Below are 18,617 nucleotides of genomic sequence, written 5' to 3'. Positions count from 1 at the left end.
AAATTTAACTGTCTACTGAGTTTGTATTGTATTTTCTCAGGCTTTCTGTCACAGCACTAGTCGTATAACATCGTCCCAGCACAATCACTGGTTTAGAAATATAAAACTAAATAGTTTGAAGCTATTTGACTTAAATTCACAGAATACATGTCAACTATTTCAAAAAGAGGATGCTATATGCAAATATTGACATTTGATATTTTACAGATTTATCAACGTAAGCTAAGGAAGAAACGCAATTGTGGAAGCAGCTCACTTTTAACGCATGCGCATTTGAAACACAGTTCAATCTTGGGCTCCGACTTGATGCGATAGCATTCACTAATTTACAGTGGAAGAATTAAACGAAGAAAGATCATATAAATTTACTAGAATGGTACTTTGATAAAGGCAAGGACAACCCCAACATCATTCTTTATTAATAAAATTATTACAATTACAACCCCAACGGCCATTATGAAATCATTCATTATAAACAAAAATATAAAAACTACTGGTACAAGCCCAGATGTCAAACATTCATATTTCAGTTTTCCGAGAATTAGGGAGAATGAAATCGAATCCATAATGCTTGTTATGAAAACAGCATGAAACTATGACGTATAACTACAGTTTGGAATTGATACACAGTGTATGAAATAATTTGATTATGCCTCAATTACATGAAACCATTATTATAAAGGCATGTTGCCATATAATTGGTCACAAATCAAGGGTTGGTCACCAGGTATTGGTAGTGTTGTTATTTCAGTGTATGCTGCTCGGATCAGATGTTTTAGACCATACTGGAGAATTTGGTAGTTTTATCCGCTACTACGTGCCGGTGAATTCATCATAAACCGTGTTGAATCAAATCCAAACGACACAAGTGCATCGGCTGCCCAATTTTGCCATAATTACATGTCTTAAGCGAAACATCGAAAAATAAACTGCTAAAAAAGTACCAATATCATTTTATTAAATGTTGGTTCCGGACATTATCGTAGCCATCCAAGTATTCTTATACTTTAGGAGAGGACTTTATTACTGACATTAATTCCCAACTATCTGTTCAACCGAGTCTGCGTATATTTTAGGAGAGGACTTGATAACTGGCATTCAAGGGTCTCTCATGGGAGTTAAGGTCCCCTTACTATGAACGACAAATGCCGAAGTCCTTAACGCGTGTTTTAATATTACTTACTTGGTATGTGTCTTCGTTTGGACATTCATTTTAAAAGGAAAGATACATGAATTATACATTCAAAACATTAAGCATGATCACATTTGCATATCAACTTATATATTACAAAAATGAAAACGTTAGCAACGTCATTGGGCACATAAAAATACTGAACGAAATTGGTAAGCTTGAAATTTGTGTTCAATATTGTTCGGTTTTGACGTGCGTGCTTATGTTGTGCGTGTCCGGAAAGCTATGATGACTATCGTGTTACGGAATTTAAAAGTAATGTCCGGAAAACACGGTGTTGAACACTGTATTCATTGAATATGACGCAATGTTGTTATCACTATAATTTGTCCAACGCTCACTTCAAAAGTCTGCAAGTAAAACAGCATACACGTTTTAAAGCTGCACAGTCACAGATTTACCTCTTTTTTGTCTTGGAAAGAGCAATTTTTTGCGTAAATATCTGCAAACCAATAATATAAGATTGCTGACAAAAAATCAGATCGTAGATTTTCATATTTCCGTTCCAAAATTAATGTTTTAATGCCTAAACTAACGGTTTAAGAAAAATCAATCTTTGAACTGAAATATAAAAATCTTCGATCTCATTTTTGTCAGCAGTTTTATTTAAGTGGTTTCCATGGATTATCGCAAAAATGGGCTTGTTCCAAGACAAAAAATAAAAGAGTTGTCAAAACATTCTATCTGTGAGAGTGCAGCTTTAAGTGTTTTATTTGATTGTGATAATAAACAATAACAGTGATATCTATTCCTTTTTACTAGTTTAAAATGTTAATGCAATATGTTGTAATTTCAAAGGAAATTCTAACAGAGGTGTATCCTCGACGCTTGTCAATAACAGAATGTTTAATCATATATCTTTTGGTCGGTATCTACCACGTGATTGTCATAAGGCTATAAATAAGTTAATATTACATAACTTTTATCCATGCTGGAACGCCGCATTTAGAATTAAGACGTTTTGACAACAAAATGCGCTAAGGGCGATAAGCATTAAAGATAAATATCATACGCATATACTTGTAACGGGGTAGATATGTTACGAACAAAATAACATAATTGTAAAATTAATATGCAATGGACATTTAATATGGCAATATATATGTATTCTCATAAAATGAAATTCAGTGATAAAATGCTACAAGTAAAGTATTACAAATAATTGGCGTTGCACCAGCTAGTCGACATTTAGTGTGAAACGGTTGCAAAGTGTAGCCTAATGTAGCGTCGTCGTATCTCACCTAATGTCGGGCTGCTAAAGTTATCAACGTCTACGGTCTGATTGCAGTTACCAACAGAGGGAGCCTATTAACTTTTGAGCATAACACATATATATGCCGCGAGTCGTACACATTACCCGCCTCAAAATATACAAATATATCATTCTATGCCTTTTACCGCTGCTGGATTTCAAATCTGATCCCTCTATATAGATTGGTTGTTTTAAATGGTTGTTATGAACCGTCCATCGTTAGGGCCATGGTATCATATATTGTTCGATTCATTACATTATACAGAAATTGGCGTCATGGAAAGCTATTGCACTGTGAAGTGTTCGTAGGCAAACAAAATCGATACTGGTGGATTTGACAGTATCCAGATCAAGTAAAAATAGGGTAACAGGGATTAATTTATTCAGAGTTAGGTCATTAACTAGGTATTTCGGTGTTTAAATAATAATGGTCGTATAATTGAGCAAGTACTTAAACAGGAGGGTGCTAGGATAAGCAGTATTGGAGTATTGGAGATAATGATCTAGTTTAGATTTAGTGCAAATAGTGCACTTGATACGCTTCCTAAAAGGGTTATTTATGTTTTTTTGGAATTTAAATGACACGCCAAGAACATACCCCAAAATGGATACTCTAAATAAAACAGTTTTAGCGAGATTAAAACGTTCTGTCATTGTGATGGTACTTTTGATTTTAACATAACATTCCCAGTTAATACCGCGGAGTTACACGACCGCGAAATGTCGGAACACGAGAGATTTACCATGCCTCACAGAAGTGGAGACAGACTCGCGACTCCTGCGGCAGTCAAAGTGCTATAAAGAAGTGGGTCCGGATATCAGCTGTCCATTCTGCGCCACCCGGCCCGGTGGATGCTATCTCAACCGCATCGACTCGTGCTCCGTTCCGATTCTAGACACCATTTGCCTCTGTGATGAGTTTTGCGACCGAGAGGGAAATGACTGTTGTCCCGATTTCTGATCCGCACGGGGCCCAGTAACGATTTTGGTAAGTATATATGGCTACATTTTATTAAGTTAAGGTGGGTTTGGGTATGGACTTCATGCATACAATCTATAAATTTATCTTTATTTAAACTCAGTTAAGAGCATATCTGTTCATGCAGTTTAAGCATTTTATGAATGAAATTTGATTCTTGTGTTGCACCATACATTTTCCCATTATTCAACAAGTTTCACAAATGATGTGAAAATCACCAAAATCAGTTCCAAAATTTATATGAAAAACTATAAGATCCCTATTAACTATAATACAAAACTTAAGTATTTGCGTGATATAAGGGTTTGGTGTGTCATAACTGATAAATGTTCGAAACGACTAGAGCAGCAAAGAATTAAAAAAAACATAGTTTGAAGTCGCAGATGCTGGTCTAAGATAATAATCACAGTAGCTGAAAACATTTGCAATTACAGGTCCAGTGTGAATGGGACTTAAACTTTGAAAAAAAAATACGTATAAGGAATGATAGGTTAATATTTTCCGGACTTCAGATTGAACTTAAAATAACGTGGTTTGAAAACGGAAATTGCTGTTTATCACTTCACTGTACTGAACGGATATCTATATCAATAATCAATGCAAAAAGATAATTACTATTCACAGTATCGATCAGTTGTTAATATTACTTCCTATCGTATACATAATAAAGGGAATTTACCATAAGAAAGCTTAAACTTTAAACAAATTTATTTGTATAGTTTAAATTATCGTAGATTGCATTTTGGATTAAAAGGGGAATTCCCTACGTTTGTTGAAGGATAAGAAGTTTAAAACTGTGTTTGTTGCTGTACCTTTTACTACTTCAACAACACTCGAAAGCAATGGCGAATTTAGTGGCATGGATTTTATTTTCAATGGGTATGTGCTGATGTATTTTTCAAATTCGCCGAAAGTTTTTTGACGAATTATTGCTTCGTAAAATACATAATTATGAATATAAATTAAACACCGTTTTTGACATTGAAATAAACCGGTTTAAACAAAATAAATATAAGGACACTTTATATGAAAATGGGTTCATATACTGCTATTCCCATTGGTTATAAAAATATATATGGTCAGTGATGAAAATGGAATGCTTTAACTATAATGTTAATATCGAAAGAGCGGTAGTGACGCTAAATTAATTTGCTTGTTTTGCATGTTGCTAAATACAATCCCCGGCCTTTAAAAATAACCTAAGTTTAAAATGAACCATTCTGGGCTAGAAATTGAAACTTTTAAAGGAGAAGAACTCCCTGCCTAAATATTAAACCATTTAGTTTTCGGTTGTTAGTGAGGGGCGAATGCCTAAGGGTTGTGCCAATAATTGGTAACGCCCCTGATTACAAATGTCAACTATACAGTTATGCATTATTAATTATGTATATCCTTTTGCAACTTTCAGCTCTCGAACTTTGTAATGCCGGAGCAGCTCCGTCGAGTGAGTATTAAGAAGTTCTAAGTATTTCATGAGCTAGTAATAATATATTTTGTTTGAATTAATACTTTATATCAGCCAATCTTGCCGATGAGATTTCCTTTGTTTTATTCGTTATTAACTATTGTAGACTGTCAGCACAAGTGCCCAGGAGGTGACGGCAACTGCATCTATACGTCCGGTGTGGGATACTATTGCAGATGTAGCGCAGGGTGGACAGGAACTTACTGTGACGAGATAGGCACGTTGATTGAGCTTTACGTTATTCGATAATTGTATTGCTTTAATATAACACTCATTACTCTCAATATGAATTTTGATAAAATAACACGTAAGTGACAAACCCGGATGCAAGTTTCAGATCTCAAGATTATTGTAAATTAATCGAGTGAAGTTGCATGCATTAGATTAACATATAACACTGTTAAACTATTTGCAAAAAAACGGCAACAAAAGTATAATACAACGTTTTTAACACACATTACCACCGTTTAAACATATGCAACTTAAAACAATAAGTGCGCGTTATCTTGTGTATGATTTGGTTGTTTGACTGTTTTTTCTCTAACTCGTGGACAGTAGTGTCTAGTGTCACTCATAGTTTGTCCGCGAGTTCGGTTTTGAATTTGAAACTCCTATTGCTTTATCGTTTACCAGACATCAACGAATGCGCGAGCGATCCTTGTGAGAACGATGGCACGTGTCTCGACCGCTTGAACTACTTTGAGTGCGTCTGCCCCATCGGCTACTATGGCCGGTACTGTGAAACGGGTAGGTTGTGTTTGATCAGAATTATTTCTATCGTATTATGTTTTATTTTTTATGCCAACAGTGTACTTTGTGTTTCTAGCGATAAATCATGGTTTCTAAATTCCAGCCTCTTTACTATAATTTGAATCGAATTATGTACAATAAGTTAAAAATATTGCGTTTTTAAATGTGAACCGATGGTATTATACGAACGCACGTGAAGTCAGCCCGCTACATATGTAGTGTCGGTTGAATATTTCATGAATTGAGTGATGGTACTCAACAATACCAATGAAAGCAATAATGTGTGCTCTACAATCATCAGCGATCTGCCAACCGACCATGGCAGATGTGATCTTCTTACTGGACTCTTCTATCAGCCAGAGTGCAGGCGACTTCCGGAAACAGCTTGACTTCATCAATAGGTTCGTGGACCACGTGGTTGTCGACGAGAAGAATTTCAGGGTGGGCGTGGTCACATTTTCGTCTAAAGCGCAACTTGAGATTAGCCTCACTGACTACAGTGACAATGTCACATTGAAGAAGGCCGTCAATAGCATCACGTATCGGTGAGCCCTTACCTAGACCATCGCGTTTACGGATTCATATCAGTCACTGTTTTGAAATCGTTTCCCGTTCTGTTGAGTAAATCGAACGTCAGTTCGCAAGGAGCTTGGATAAAATATCAATGACATAATTTCAAGAAAGTGCCAACGTCAAAATTCCTTAGCGTTGCAAAGACATACCGATTCAAGTTGAATACAATAGAAGTACAAAAACTTCAAAAACCGAAAGCTCACTTTTCCCCTTCCGGGCTCATATGATAAAATAGCATTGAATTCGCAGTGAAACAACACTTAATATCGGTTTGATATATATATGAAATGGGTTTACTCGTATTTCAGTCCAGGCGGAACGTTTACACATATTGGGTTGGAGAAGGTCAAACAGCATGTCAAAGATATATCGGCGAAGCGGTAATTATTTGCTCAGCAGATTCCTGTCATTGCTTTGTTGTTTTCGGAAAAAAATATCATCGCACAAAACTAAACATAATTACGCATCAGGAAAAGGGTGAAAGCATGACTTATTGATCTGAAGACGTTCTCTTTGGCCAATAAATATTGTTCGTGTTTTAGCCCTTTATTTCTGCGCGAAAACTAGACAAAGCTTCAATTTGGCACATGTTTGCCCTTTTATCACCTCGGATCAAAGGTCGAAAACTCGTAAATATGCTGTCTCTGTGTTTGCCTTCTGGTATTGCTAAGCTTAGGGAAAACACAGTTAACATATTTCCGCCAACGCGATTGGTTTTTTCATTGTAATACCTTTCTCAACTCGTTTTTCCCTTGCTTAAATTTAACATGGTAGCTTTTCGGACGAAGCAAAAATCTTACACAACAAATGGCAGTAATCAGCTTCAACAATTTAAACGCATTGCATATATATAGATAAAAACAAATAATTTGAAATCATAGTTCAATTCGAATATGAATAAGTTATCTCAAGTCTTTAACAGGGTGACGTGTGAAACAGTGAGTACATAACTGAGTTACAAAAGTTTGCAGAGTATTTTACAGATATATAGTTCTTTACATATGTTGCCCATAAGTAAATGACATCTCAAAATAAACAAAGCTTGACATGACTTAAACTGCCTAGGCTGTTTGAGAACACAGCGAAGCGGTACGTGTTCCTCCTGACCGACGGCATGTCCTCTTGTCGTCAAAGCACTCTGGACGCTGCTGCAGAACTCAGGAATTTTGTCACAAAGATTCTGGCTATAGGTAAGCTTGCAAAATCATATCATGACACTTCCTTTCTTGGCACAGTTGGCATACTTTTTTGTATATAATGTATATGCTCTTTCACGTAGCTTTAGTTACACAATACGATCTCCTGTCTCATGGTGAAAAACTAGGGGAGTTATAGCTTCCTTCTAAAGTATTACTTTAAGTGTTGTCAATTGCAATTGCGCAGGTATCGGCTCGGAGGTTTCCCACGACGAGTTACTTGGCGTGGCCTCCCCGGGCGACGAACGGGCTCCCGAGTACGTGTTTTCCGTGCACAACTTTAACGCCCTGTATACAATCATACAGCAACTGGTCGCCCTAACATGCGACGGTAAGGCGAAGACGACTGTTATGATGAATCTTTGTTAAAATAGTTTTATTTTTCTCTGTTGAAACAAATTAACAGAAATCCTAATGATTTTTTCTCAAAAGTTAGTTGCATAGGTAATTAAACAGTAATCTTTAGGTGGTTATTATACCTCATCTGCAAATATGATTCGACCTAAATCTCCAGCATGTTGGTAACTATTCAACAGCAAGTTATTTGGATGGTAAGATTTAGCAGATTAAAAGGTACTCATTGGCAGCGAAAAGCATTTCATTAGCTTTATTCCCAAAGGGGGAATGCCAACACTGCTGACTTAGGGCAAATAACTCGGCCAATATAAAATAAGCTAATAAATAAGTATTCTATTAATAAACTATTATGTATGCTACGACATTTTGTTTAAAATACTTTTAATACCTTACCTTAAGTTATTATTGAAGTTTTTATCCCTTTTTCATTTATGGTTTCTGCTTTTCTAGATTGGACAAGGCTGATTTTGACATGCATCCTTTAGAGTGACATTACACAGCTTGATGAATAAAGCCGATTGTACTGTTCAGTCTAAGGAAACATATGTTTTCGTTATTATTTCGTAAACCACTTGCGGAATGTTAAAAAAAAAAATCGCCTTAGTCGTCCATTTTGTCGGTTTCCAAAAGAAATGGTATAAAATCCACCAACAGGTTAAGAACAACTGTAATATCAAACCGTACAAAGTGGTTAAAGTATTCAAAAGACTAGTAATTCCAAATATGTTTTCAACAACGCACACAATTTTCCAAACAGCCGGTTAAACGGAAAACAAAATGGCTGCTCTCTAAAATGATTTACCGAATCTCATATTAGGCGAGTTTCGACAGCAAATGAAAATGGTCCATTCCTCTAATCCCGTATTTGGCGAGTTAAGTAGTCAATCAAAACGGCAAAAACTCGTATTGGCTGACTTTGGTCGACATTGGGCGAGGTTTAGCATATATTGTCATCAATTGTCAAGTTTTAGTACTACAGGTGTCCTGGTATCGCGTCAAATACGTAATAGTTGTTTAATAATTTATGACTATACACTTGAACGGATAAACATTGAATAACCAAAATACACCATTTTAGTTTAATAGTGTCCAAATTAGAGATGCACCTCAAATTACGCTTTTTTTGCTTAATTTATTTTGGAAAAAATAATATTAATATGGCTTGAATAAGACAACATTGTAACTTATCTTTCCACTGGGTTTGATGTGATGCAACCATTGTCCATATAAAATATACTTGTTCGTAATGTTATTAAAAATGCTTGTAACTTTTAACTTTCAGAGTGTTTATGGAACACATCAAGTGATGTAACATTTCTTCTTGATATGAGGTCAGGAATCACTGACCTTCACTTCAGCAAAGCAGTAGATGCACTTACTTACTTACTGTCAGACACCCTTAATAAAAACTATAACGTCACAGTCCGTCTCGCTTTGCTCTCGTTTGGCGATGAGAGCGTACAAATTCACCGCCATCTGACAGACACGGCGACAACTGACAGCTTGATCCAATACATACAGACGTTGACGGTGAGTCGATCATGTGAGGGAGGAAGTGCCGAATTGTGTGGTTCTTCCAACATCAACACACTAGATACAGCACTGCATGACATAGAACAGGGGATATTCAGTGGAAGTAAAAATGAAACACGTCAGACAATTATCCTGTTCACGAATGGTGATCTCCGCATCCCTACAGGGTCCAACTCGAACCATTCCCGGCTAAAAGAGTCGGGCAAGCTGATATTGGTGGTGGGGTTGGGGGAGGAGTTTAAGGTCGGATCGGTTCAAGGGCTGGTTAGCGATCCCGCCTACGTGTTTGTGTCTAGGTCAGAGAATTCATTCAGAAATTTGGACGTGATTGCCACAGAGATTTTACATACCTCGTGTGAACTTACAAATAACTTTTAAAAGACTAATAATGGTTACACATGTTAAACTGACATGAATCGTTGTATCAGCAGGTTGGTCTGTATGATCGATTATATTTATATATTTCATGAGCAGGATGGTGAACGTAAAATACTTGACATTTGTTGAAAATGTATAAGTCGAATAACGGTTTATTTGTCTGTCATTCGACTGTGTGCTGTTTTGATTGTCTATTCGTATTTTTATTCTAGAATGTTCTTGCAACAAGAATACTTTTCTTAATTGTGCCATCGTTTAAATACAGTAACACTTGTGAAGCAGTAACATACCAGTTACTAAAAGTGAATATCATGAGTACTTATTGATAACTAGAAAGCTTCAGCTAATGTAGACCCCATTCGTTTAACCTATAATTTCTTTCATATTTTTAAATTGACTTATTCTTGCTACCCGTATATAGGATTGTACAAAGAAAGGTCATCCAATAATTCAATAATAACTAAACTAACATGCATATGACATGCATAACACTTTCCGATCACTGTCAATAATAAATGTGTTATAGTTGATGATCGCCTATAATATTCTGTTATTCTCAATGATTTATGTTTTCAATTACGCAATAGCTATGATCAAGAACAAGGAAGTTATTATATCTATATCTTTATTGCAAAAAAATCCAAAATCGGTTAAAGTGTATGGCGATAAGAGCATTTTGACAAGAATAGCGACACAGAAATGAGGAAGTTAATACATGTATTGATAAATCTCCCCTGAGGTTTTTATCACATAGGTTAACACGACAGAAAAGTAAGTGGAGGGTAGCTTTTTGTTTAATTGCTGCTACCTTAAAGGGACTGTACACCATATTGGTACCAAAAAAGTTTTTTATCTGTAACAAATATCAGGACAATTATTTAATAAAATGTTTTATTGTTTGATAATATAATTGTACATAATTTTACCAAAATGTAAAACAAAACTCGAGTGAAAGACCGGGTTCGAACCGGTTTCGCCAAAATTGCCATCCAGTGTTGTATCTACTGTGCTACTAAGGCTTACCCTAAAGAGCTGGAATATTTAAGCTATATACCTAACTTGGTAATATCAGGTGATAACATCGACTAGCCAATCACGCATAAAGAACGAATTCTAATAGACAGACATACCTAGTCATCAGTTTTTAATGGTAACATACGAAAAACTGCGAAAAATAAATAAATTGTAAACTATGTGGTACTTCAGTTAGTAAGTTTCAATGTCTTGTACACATCGATACCAAGTTGATGTCAGTTTTCGACAATTTTCTCTTTTTTTCGCTATTTCATCATACGGAATATAGCCGCTTTAAATACGAGCATCAATGAATCAATAATTTCTCCATTATCATTAACTCGTGCTATTCGGAGAGTAAACTTTTTGGGTTCGTATAAACAAGGGGCGTCAGTAGTGCATGCTGATGCCCTTGTGTCATCAAGGAACTTCACAATCAGTCGTCCATTTTTCATATAAGAACCGATTGCCAACACTTAGCACTTCGGTCTAGCGAAGTCAGAGCTGGCGATCTTGCATCGTATACACCCACAATCCTTAAGGAGGGATTTCTGACTAGGCGACACATCCACCGTGATTCAAGTCTACGTTTATCGAAGTGAATCCCTGATTTTTTTATAAACACTGCACGGATTCGTTCAAAGTCTTTCTCTGCTTCGTGTTTGAGCCCGAATGCGTTGCTTAACGGATTGTTATATCAATCAACGTTAAATACGGCTTCCCCTGAAGAATCGCCGCTCAGATCTTGTTTGGTGAACGCAACAGAAACCTTGCAGCATTATTTGTTGATGCATTTCTTTTCTAAATTAGTTTCCTTTAAACAGTTGTAATTATTATGTAATTTGTAATATAAATACAAATATGTAATCCATACTCTTGGATTGAACTATTCTCCAGTCGCCCTATGATGACATTAGCATTTCCAAATTCTATTTTTAGACGGCTTATCGTTAAATTTCGGTCGTTTCCGTAGTCGGTCAACATTTTTCGGAAATTGTCGATGGCGATGTAAATGGAAAGCAGAAACATGCCATCATTGCCGAAGCGAGCGAGCGTTCGGGTGTCTGGGATTCATCAGACCCAAACAATAAAAATGCCAAGAATCGGCGATGTTTTTAACACCTTGTTCAAATAAAAGTTTGGTCAGGTTAAAAAATAAATATTTCCTTTTTTGTTAAAATCAACGTTTGATCAAGTTACAGAACAGTTATTTCATGATTATTTGGGTAACAGTCAAAGCTTTTGTCTATAGGCCTCGAGCAGCCATTCAGATGACATCCCATTCACCGCGGGACAACAGCTTTGACTGATTCAACTCAATAAACCATAAAATAACTGAATGCTCAAGGCATCCCATTTCATCTAAGTTTAAAATATAAACGGAAATATGAAATACAAAATATATTTATAAAGTAAATATAATCACTTAAAACAGCTTTTCATATTGATTCTCATAATAAAAAATTCATTCAATTCCAAAGTGTTTGCCTTTATACAAGCAGATCTCTAAACCCAGACATATCATTTAATCATAATCATATGAACATGCATCCATTTAATCTTGGAACGTTAGTAGTAGTATTTTAGTTCTAGTTGTTTAATGTTCTAATTTAAATACCAAGGGCATTTAACGGGGGAAATTTAAGAACCATATAAAATAGAAATGCATTTACAATCAGATCGGAAACCAGCGATTCTTGTCGAAGTTATATCCCTTCCTGATAAGGTGATGAGTTAACTTCTGTTTTTTTTTCTTTGCCAAACCTATTATGTTTCAAAAAGAGGCTGTATTCAGCCGCTATTCACGGGCTTGTGTTGTTTACATGGTATGGAAATAGTTGTCTCCTTACGATTCAACTTGTCTGCAGCAACACATATGTCGTATTGATGTAATTGAACCATGAAGTCGGGAGGTTGGCCAACATTATGTTTTACTCGGACGTCATACAAAAGAAAAAAGTCATTCGCAATAAGCACGAACGTTCATCAGTGATTCCAAATATTATTGTGCAAATGGATATTTGTTCTTACAAGCATGCATACATACATAAATACATACATACATACATACATACATACATACATACATACATACATACATACATACATACATACATACATACATACATACATACATACATACATACATACATACTACATACATACATACATACATACATACATACATACATACATACATACATACATACATACATACATACATACATACATACATACATACATACATACATACATACATACATACATACATACATACATACATACATACAACCATGCATACATACATACATACATACATACATACATACATACATACATACATACATACATACATACATACATACATACATACATACATACATACATACATACATACATACATACATACATACATACATACATACATACATACATACATACATACATACATACATACATATACATACATACATACATACATACAACCATGCATAAAAAACATACATAAAACATACACGTGTATCTATTTTCGTGACTTCTATAACTAAAACAATGTTAAAATACACCAGTAGCCATAAATGGCACGACTTGAAGGTGTTTTGCATCATACCTTAGATCATTGATTAAGAGTCCGTAATGGAACGGTATTGAAGCAACTCTTGTTCATTAATATCTTTGTTTTCAAGTTTGAGGACAAAGATGTTCAAATATGTGTCTTTTATTAATTGTCATGCAACATTAACCACATGATTTATTCAACATAACCTGATTAATTAGCAGTGAAAAAGGACACTTGTCATTTTCAAGTTCAATATATCATAAGCAGTTGTTGGTTTTATCCCCGCAAACGTTTTGGCCTCCTGTTACAATTTAGTCCCTTACTGACTCTGTAAACAAAATAACACACATATATATATATATGTAATAAGAATCTTTATGTAGCGTTTCATTTAAACTCTGTATGTTCGACACCAACATTAGTTTTAAATAGAAACATATTTCAGTATTATCTTCCCAGTTTTAAATAAAAAATATATACCAGAAGCACGCAATTATATTTTACCCTTTAGTTTCTGAAGATAACATTAAGTAAATACAATTAAGGGTAAAATGACACTCCTCCTCTCAAGCAATGGGTTGTGTGTTCGAACCACACGTGGTGCGTCGCGTTAACTTGGAATCCAAGAGCCACGGTCTATGTCATCAATAATTCAAGGAGCATTTCTATGTATTAAAAGTAGGTACCAAACAGTTAATATAGCTCTTGAAGAAACATGTTTTTACCCAGAATACCTTTCCAAGTCTTATTGTTGTTAGCTGTAACTGTCTTCATTCTAGAGCTTATATAAATTTAAAAATAATAACTAAAAATAATATAAATATCGTTGTCACAATTACCTTGCATTTGGCGGGAATATCAACGGCTGTTGGTGTCCTAAGTTCATTCTTCCAATCAGAGATAACAAAGTCAATAAGGTTGGCGAATCCTGTAAACAGCAAGGTCAAAAGAATTATCAAATGGACTAAGCCAAAACAAGCACAATTTCAACGCACGGACACTATCAGACTTTTGTGAGGAACAAAGCTAAGTAAAGTCGTATATAGTGAGTTGATGTACAAGTTGAATACTACAAATATATGCATATGAATACATGCCGGGCCTTATCCAACAAACGAATGTAGTTCGAACTAGGGGAAAATTGTGTGTATCTGTACATTTGGTTACATACTTGTGCCGTTTTCATAAAGCATTTTAGTAGGAAATTTAAGCTCAGTGATAAGCTCTTTTTTCTTTAAAACGTTTATCTTCAATCACAAAAACTTTTCATTGGATTTGTTCATATGAATCTCAATTTAGAGCATGGTATCGCATATAATTATACTTTTTGTATACACATTGATAGTTTTCCTTCAATTCAGCTAAGAACAATGGCAATTTTCTACTTGTTTGAAGAAAAAGAACTTTCAATTATTGCTTTATGAATACGGGTCTCTGGGCCATGATTTGACACAAAGTCTCAAGACTGAGGTCAGACTCAGGGGTGAACTGTAAATTTATTTCATTTGTGATTTCATTCGAATGGGATTTGATGGTGAAATTTGCTGAATTGTGTTCTTATCAAAAACTTATTTAAAGTTGTGTTTGTAAAACGATTGAATAAAGATGTAATTTAATAATCTATTCCGAGACGGGGTCTAAACTCGGACCTGAGACTGTTCGTAACCATGGCCCTAGGTTTTATATTGATTTAACAAAGCAAATTTTAGAGCCTTATTATTTTTAAAGGGTCTTATGTTATGGGAAATCATCCCAATGTATCATTGTTAAATTGATTGAAAACATAATTAAGGTTTACTTAACAGTATGCACTCATTAGACACATGTATAAATACACAAACTTTATAACTCTATATTAGGCATAGTTTGCAAAACTGAGACAAATTGACAAAATATTTAAATAAGAATGTTTAAGGGAAGCCGTTTAAACAAATAATGTAAGAGGAATTGTAAGAGACATTTCTTTAATGAATGTTTGTGTGAACTAGACAAACAAAAGGATAAATCCTCTCATTTGCTTAAAATATCAGTTCATACAATATCAGATTATTTGCAATAATGAATCCCTGAGTTCAGATACCGCTAACAATCGCAGATTTTAGCTTTTTTTCCTTTTTAACCCTGTTTCATCGCAACGCATACACTTCAATAAGGAAACCAAATATATAACTTCTTTAGTAAGCCTGTACTGAACCCAGGGCTTCTTGTGTAGATCACCGGTTTAAAAGCTAAAATCGGTAATTACCTCCACCGGGGACAATCTGCCTGAGTTCTACAGTGACCAGTATGCAGTCGTCATTCACTCCGACTGAATACCGCATGCCTTCCCACATGTACGTGTAATATTGAATAACGAGGGATTTCTGATCCTTACCCACTACCATTTTTGGCCCCACTGTGGCGGTCCCTTGAACAAAAGTATATTGAAAATAAATGTTAAATTAGAACATTTTTTTTCTGAGTATTAATACATCCATAGTATAATTAATTTTGTATATTATAATAGAAGTCTAAAAGTGAGACCTTTCATAAAAAATCATCGCAAGCCAGGCATACAAAAAATAAATAAATCTTAGCATTATTTCTCTTTATAACATTAATGAGCAGTCACACACAACTATTTACTGATAGTTGTTCAATGTAGATTGTTTTTCTTCTAAACAGATAAAAATTAAAGATGTACCCAGAATAGTGGGCGGTTGCATGGTTGCATTATTCGCCACCCCTCGACATGTTCCATTTATCCCTTGTTGAGTGTACTCCATTTTCTGCAACAGACATACCAACATTTGAACATCCTGCCCAAGCAGAAGTTTTGAAGAAAAAAAACATCTTACATTTGATTATGCTCTAATGTGCTCTTGGGGATTTACTAGATGTATTTTTAAAGATGATCTGTTTGTAGAACTGTTTTAATTATTTGTTCTAGTTATAAAAGCCCACAATTAAATGCTTACCTATAGTATCGGAATAAATTTAGCCTACATAATTATCAAAGACGTAAAAAGAGTTTGCGGATAAATATAACTCTTACAGAAGTCATTAAACACTTATCCAATAATTCATTACGTGTCTAATTATCGCATCGTCTTCATGGGAATACACGCACTCCAGAGTGCTATACATAATAAGGGTACGCTAACGAAGGAATTGTTCAATGCTCCGCATACTCACACTTAAATGCATCAAAATACTCATAGGTCAATGCCGCGAAATACTCACACTTCAATGCCTCAAGTAGCTCACAGGTCAGTGCCGCCATATTCACACACTTCATTGCCCCCACTAGCTCACAAGTAAATGCCGCCAAATATTCACACTTCAATCCCTCAAGTAGCTTGCACGTCAATGCTTACAAATACTCACATTAGCGAAGTCCATGTAGATGATGCGCAAATCATCTTTTGTCTCTGCTTCCACGATAACCCTTTGTAGTTTCCTGGTGTAGTCATAATCAATCAGTTGCTTCTGCTGTAAGCGGACAAAACGATAACTAAGATTAAACCTCGATGTTTTTTCCGTCACTTGTGTGTTGATTTGTTTTGAACATATTTGCATTGAATCTATCTTTATCAAGATTATTAATAAAACTATCTGCATTCCTTGTAAAGATACAAAACAGCATAGCTATTACCACTTTCGTACTTTCAGAATACTATCCTTATTTACTCGATTTAACAAATAACAAAATACATATAGTTACGCACGGTGTGTGTAGGTGTGCACGTTCATATACTAAAAGATTTGAATGCAAAAATAACTCACGTCTACAATATTGAAAGATCCGCTTGCCATGAAGGTTACAGTTCCGGTTTGTGTATATGAGAACACGTTGCTGAGGGTGCAGGGGGAAGGCGCCACTGGTGCTGCCTCAATGCCTCCTAGGATCGCCGACAGTAGGAGCAGGTGGAACATTGTTGCAGTTAAATGTAGAAGAAAGTCCTTACTATAGTTACAGTTGGACAAAAGTTGGCTGGCGATGATGAGATATATAACTCCAAGTTAAACTTTACGTTTATTTCCTAGTAGACACTCAGATCCCTACAATGTTTTATCGTCGATGTGAACTCTTGTTTATATATGCATCGTACAGCTATGGTGTGACTGATTTTGAACTCCCCGTACTGTTTACATACTGATAAGAACAACATAAATGAACAGTCATATGAATGCCTTATTTTGAAATTGTATGCATGTTTTTATCTTTTGCCACAGCGTTGAGCTATTTACTGACTGAAAGGCCAAGCAAATATATAGATTAGTTCAAACAATTATGTAAAGGGTTAAACATCGATGTGGTTCAAATACTAATACCATATATGAAATATGCCTAATATATTTTAATATAAGATGTTTACTTGTGTTACTAGTGTAGATGTTCTGTGTTGTTTGTTGCGTCTTGTTCTGTTGTTCCATGTTTCAATTTTGTGATTGTTTGTTTTCGTGTTGTAAGTCTTTTGCGTTTACCCTGTGCCATTAAACGGGGTTATTGAGCTTATTTCTGTAGATTTTTTGTATAAATATATATACACTGTTTATTCAGCCAAAAATAAGTATCTATCCGTACGTTATTTTAAGATATCATAAGAACGATTTACTGGAACATTTCATATATATATAATATATATATATATATATATATATATATATATATATATATATATATATATATATATATATATATATTCGCAAACGTCAGTAACCATATTGAAATACGAATGATTTTAGGCTGGGATTTACGAAGTTCTGTTCCGTTTTGTATGTGGCAGTTGCTGTTTTGTATTTTTTCATGTAAGTTAGTATGAACGGATCATTGCAACATAATTTTATACAACTCGTTGTCATCATAAATTCTTCTTACGAGTCATTTAAAATCCTTTTCGACATGGAATCACTGCCCCTTTTTATTTAATTTGTTTTGCTCTTGGACTTAAAATTGTCCGATGTTCTCGTGACAAAATAAATCTGCTGATTTTGTAAAATATTACCTCATCTGTACAACCTCGTATTTCAAAATATCTCATTCATTGATAAGACGTCGGATTTCATCACATGAAGTTTAAACGAGTTTTATGTCAGATAAACAGACCAGTTTCTGTTTGTGTTCATGATGGGGTCATGCAATTTCTTCAACGACCGTCTTGATATTTAAAGCCTTGCAATGTTGTTCCGATATAGTGTTTGAGAAGTATCAATTCTGCAAATATATCAATTTCATTTCTTTTTGCACATGGAAGTGAAAGCTTAATGTTGCTAAATGTATTTTAAATTGCTTCATGATTCATCAACTTCATGAAAATGAATGTTAAAAGTATTACATTATCGAGGCAATTTACAGTGCAAAGAATGTTTTTAATGGCTGATACGT

At 34.9% G+C, this 18,617-nt stretch overlaps 2 protein-coding genes across 3 annotated transcripts; one reads left to right on the top strand and one right to left on the bottom strand.

Annotated features, from left to right (window-relative positions):
- The first annotated feature begins 4,067 nt into the window (after positions 1 to 4,067).
- LOC128220589 (collagen alpha-5(VI) chain-like) lies at positions 4,068 to 10,289 on the top strand. The gene is made up of 9 exons (XM_052929036.1): positions 4,068 to 4,302; positions 4,832 to 4,867; positions 4,995 to 5,105; positions 5,522 to 5,635; positions 5,940 to 6,183; positions 6,520 to 6,591; positions 7,277 to 7,401; positions 7,595 to 7,738; positions 9,047 to 10,289. Exons 1-9 carry the CDS (start codon positions 4,266 to 4,268, stop codon positions 9,673 to 9,675), a joined length of 1,512 nt encoding a protein of 503 aa, XP_052784996.1. The 5' UTR covers positions 4,068 to 4,265; the 3' UTR covers positions 9,676 to 10,289.
- A 3,103-nt stretch (positions 10,290 to 13,392) lies between these two features.
- Positions 13,393 to 17,369, bottom strand: LOC128220588 (uncharacterized). 2 transcript variants are annotated; one of them, XM_052929035.1, is made up of 6 exons: positions 17,015 to 17,369; positions 16,616 to 16,720; positions 15,933 to 16,017; positions 15,495 to 15,656; positions 14,094 to 14,177; positions 13,393 to 13,577 (listed from the first exon to the last, which is right to left on the bottom strand). In XM_052929035.1, coding segments are annotated over exons 1-6 (588 nt in total). In that variant the 5' UTR covers positions 17,165 to 17,369; the 3' UTR covers positions 13,393 to 13,575. The 2 variants fall into 2 exon arrangements, with proteins under 2 accessions (XP_052784995.1, XP_052784994.1); XM_052929034.1 differs by having other exon boundaries at positions 14,089 to 14,177; positions 17,015 to 17,367.
- Positions 17,370 to 18,617: the final 1,248 nt, after the last annotated feature.

The sequence above is a fragment of the Mya arenaria genome, chromosome 15 (assembly GCF_026914265.1).
Source record: "Mya arenaria isolate MELC-2E11 chromosome 15, ASM2691426v1".
NCBI classification, from domain to species: Eukaryota; Metazoa; Mollusca; class Bivalvia; order Myida; family Myidae; genus Mya; species Mya arenaria.
The sequence above is the reverse complement of the archived record's forward strand: the minus strand, read 5'-3'. Positions and strand labels throughout refer to the sequence as shown.

What these genes read in the sequence shown, in the direction of transcription:
- LOC128220588 (XM_052929034.1), bottom strand. Translation starts at nt 17,164, where the DNA reads ATGTTCCACCTGCTCCTACTGTCGGCGATCCTAGGAGGCATTGAGGCA. An exon ending in GATCTTTCAATATTGTAGAC is followed by an intron (nt 16,721 to 17,014) that starts GTGAGTTATTTT and finishes GTCCGCTTACAG; the next exon opens with CAGAAGCAACTGATTGATTA. An exon ending in TCTACATGGACTTCGCTAAT is followed by an intron (nt 16,018 to 16,615) that starts GTGAGTATTTGT and finishes TGTCTGTTGCAG; the next exon opens with AAAATGGAGTACACTCAACA.
- LOC128220589 (XM_052929036.1), top strand. Translation starts at nt 4,266, where the DNA reads ATGGCGAATTTAGTGGCATGGATTTTATTTTCAATGG. An exon ending in ATGGATTTTATTTTCAATGG is followed by an intron (nt 4,303 to 4,831) that starts GTATGTGCTGAT and finishes TGCAACTTTCAG; the next exon opens with CTCTCGAACTTTGTAATGCC. An exon ending in AAAGATATATCGGCGAAGCG is followed by an intron (nt 6,592 to 7,276) that starts GTAATTATTTGC and finishes TAAACTGCCTAG; the next exon opens with GCTGTTTGAGAACACAGCGA.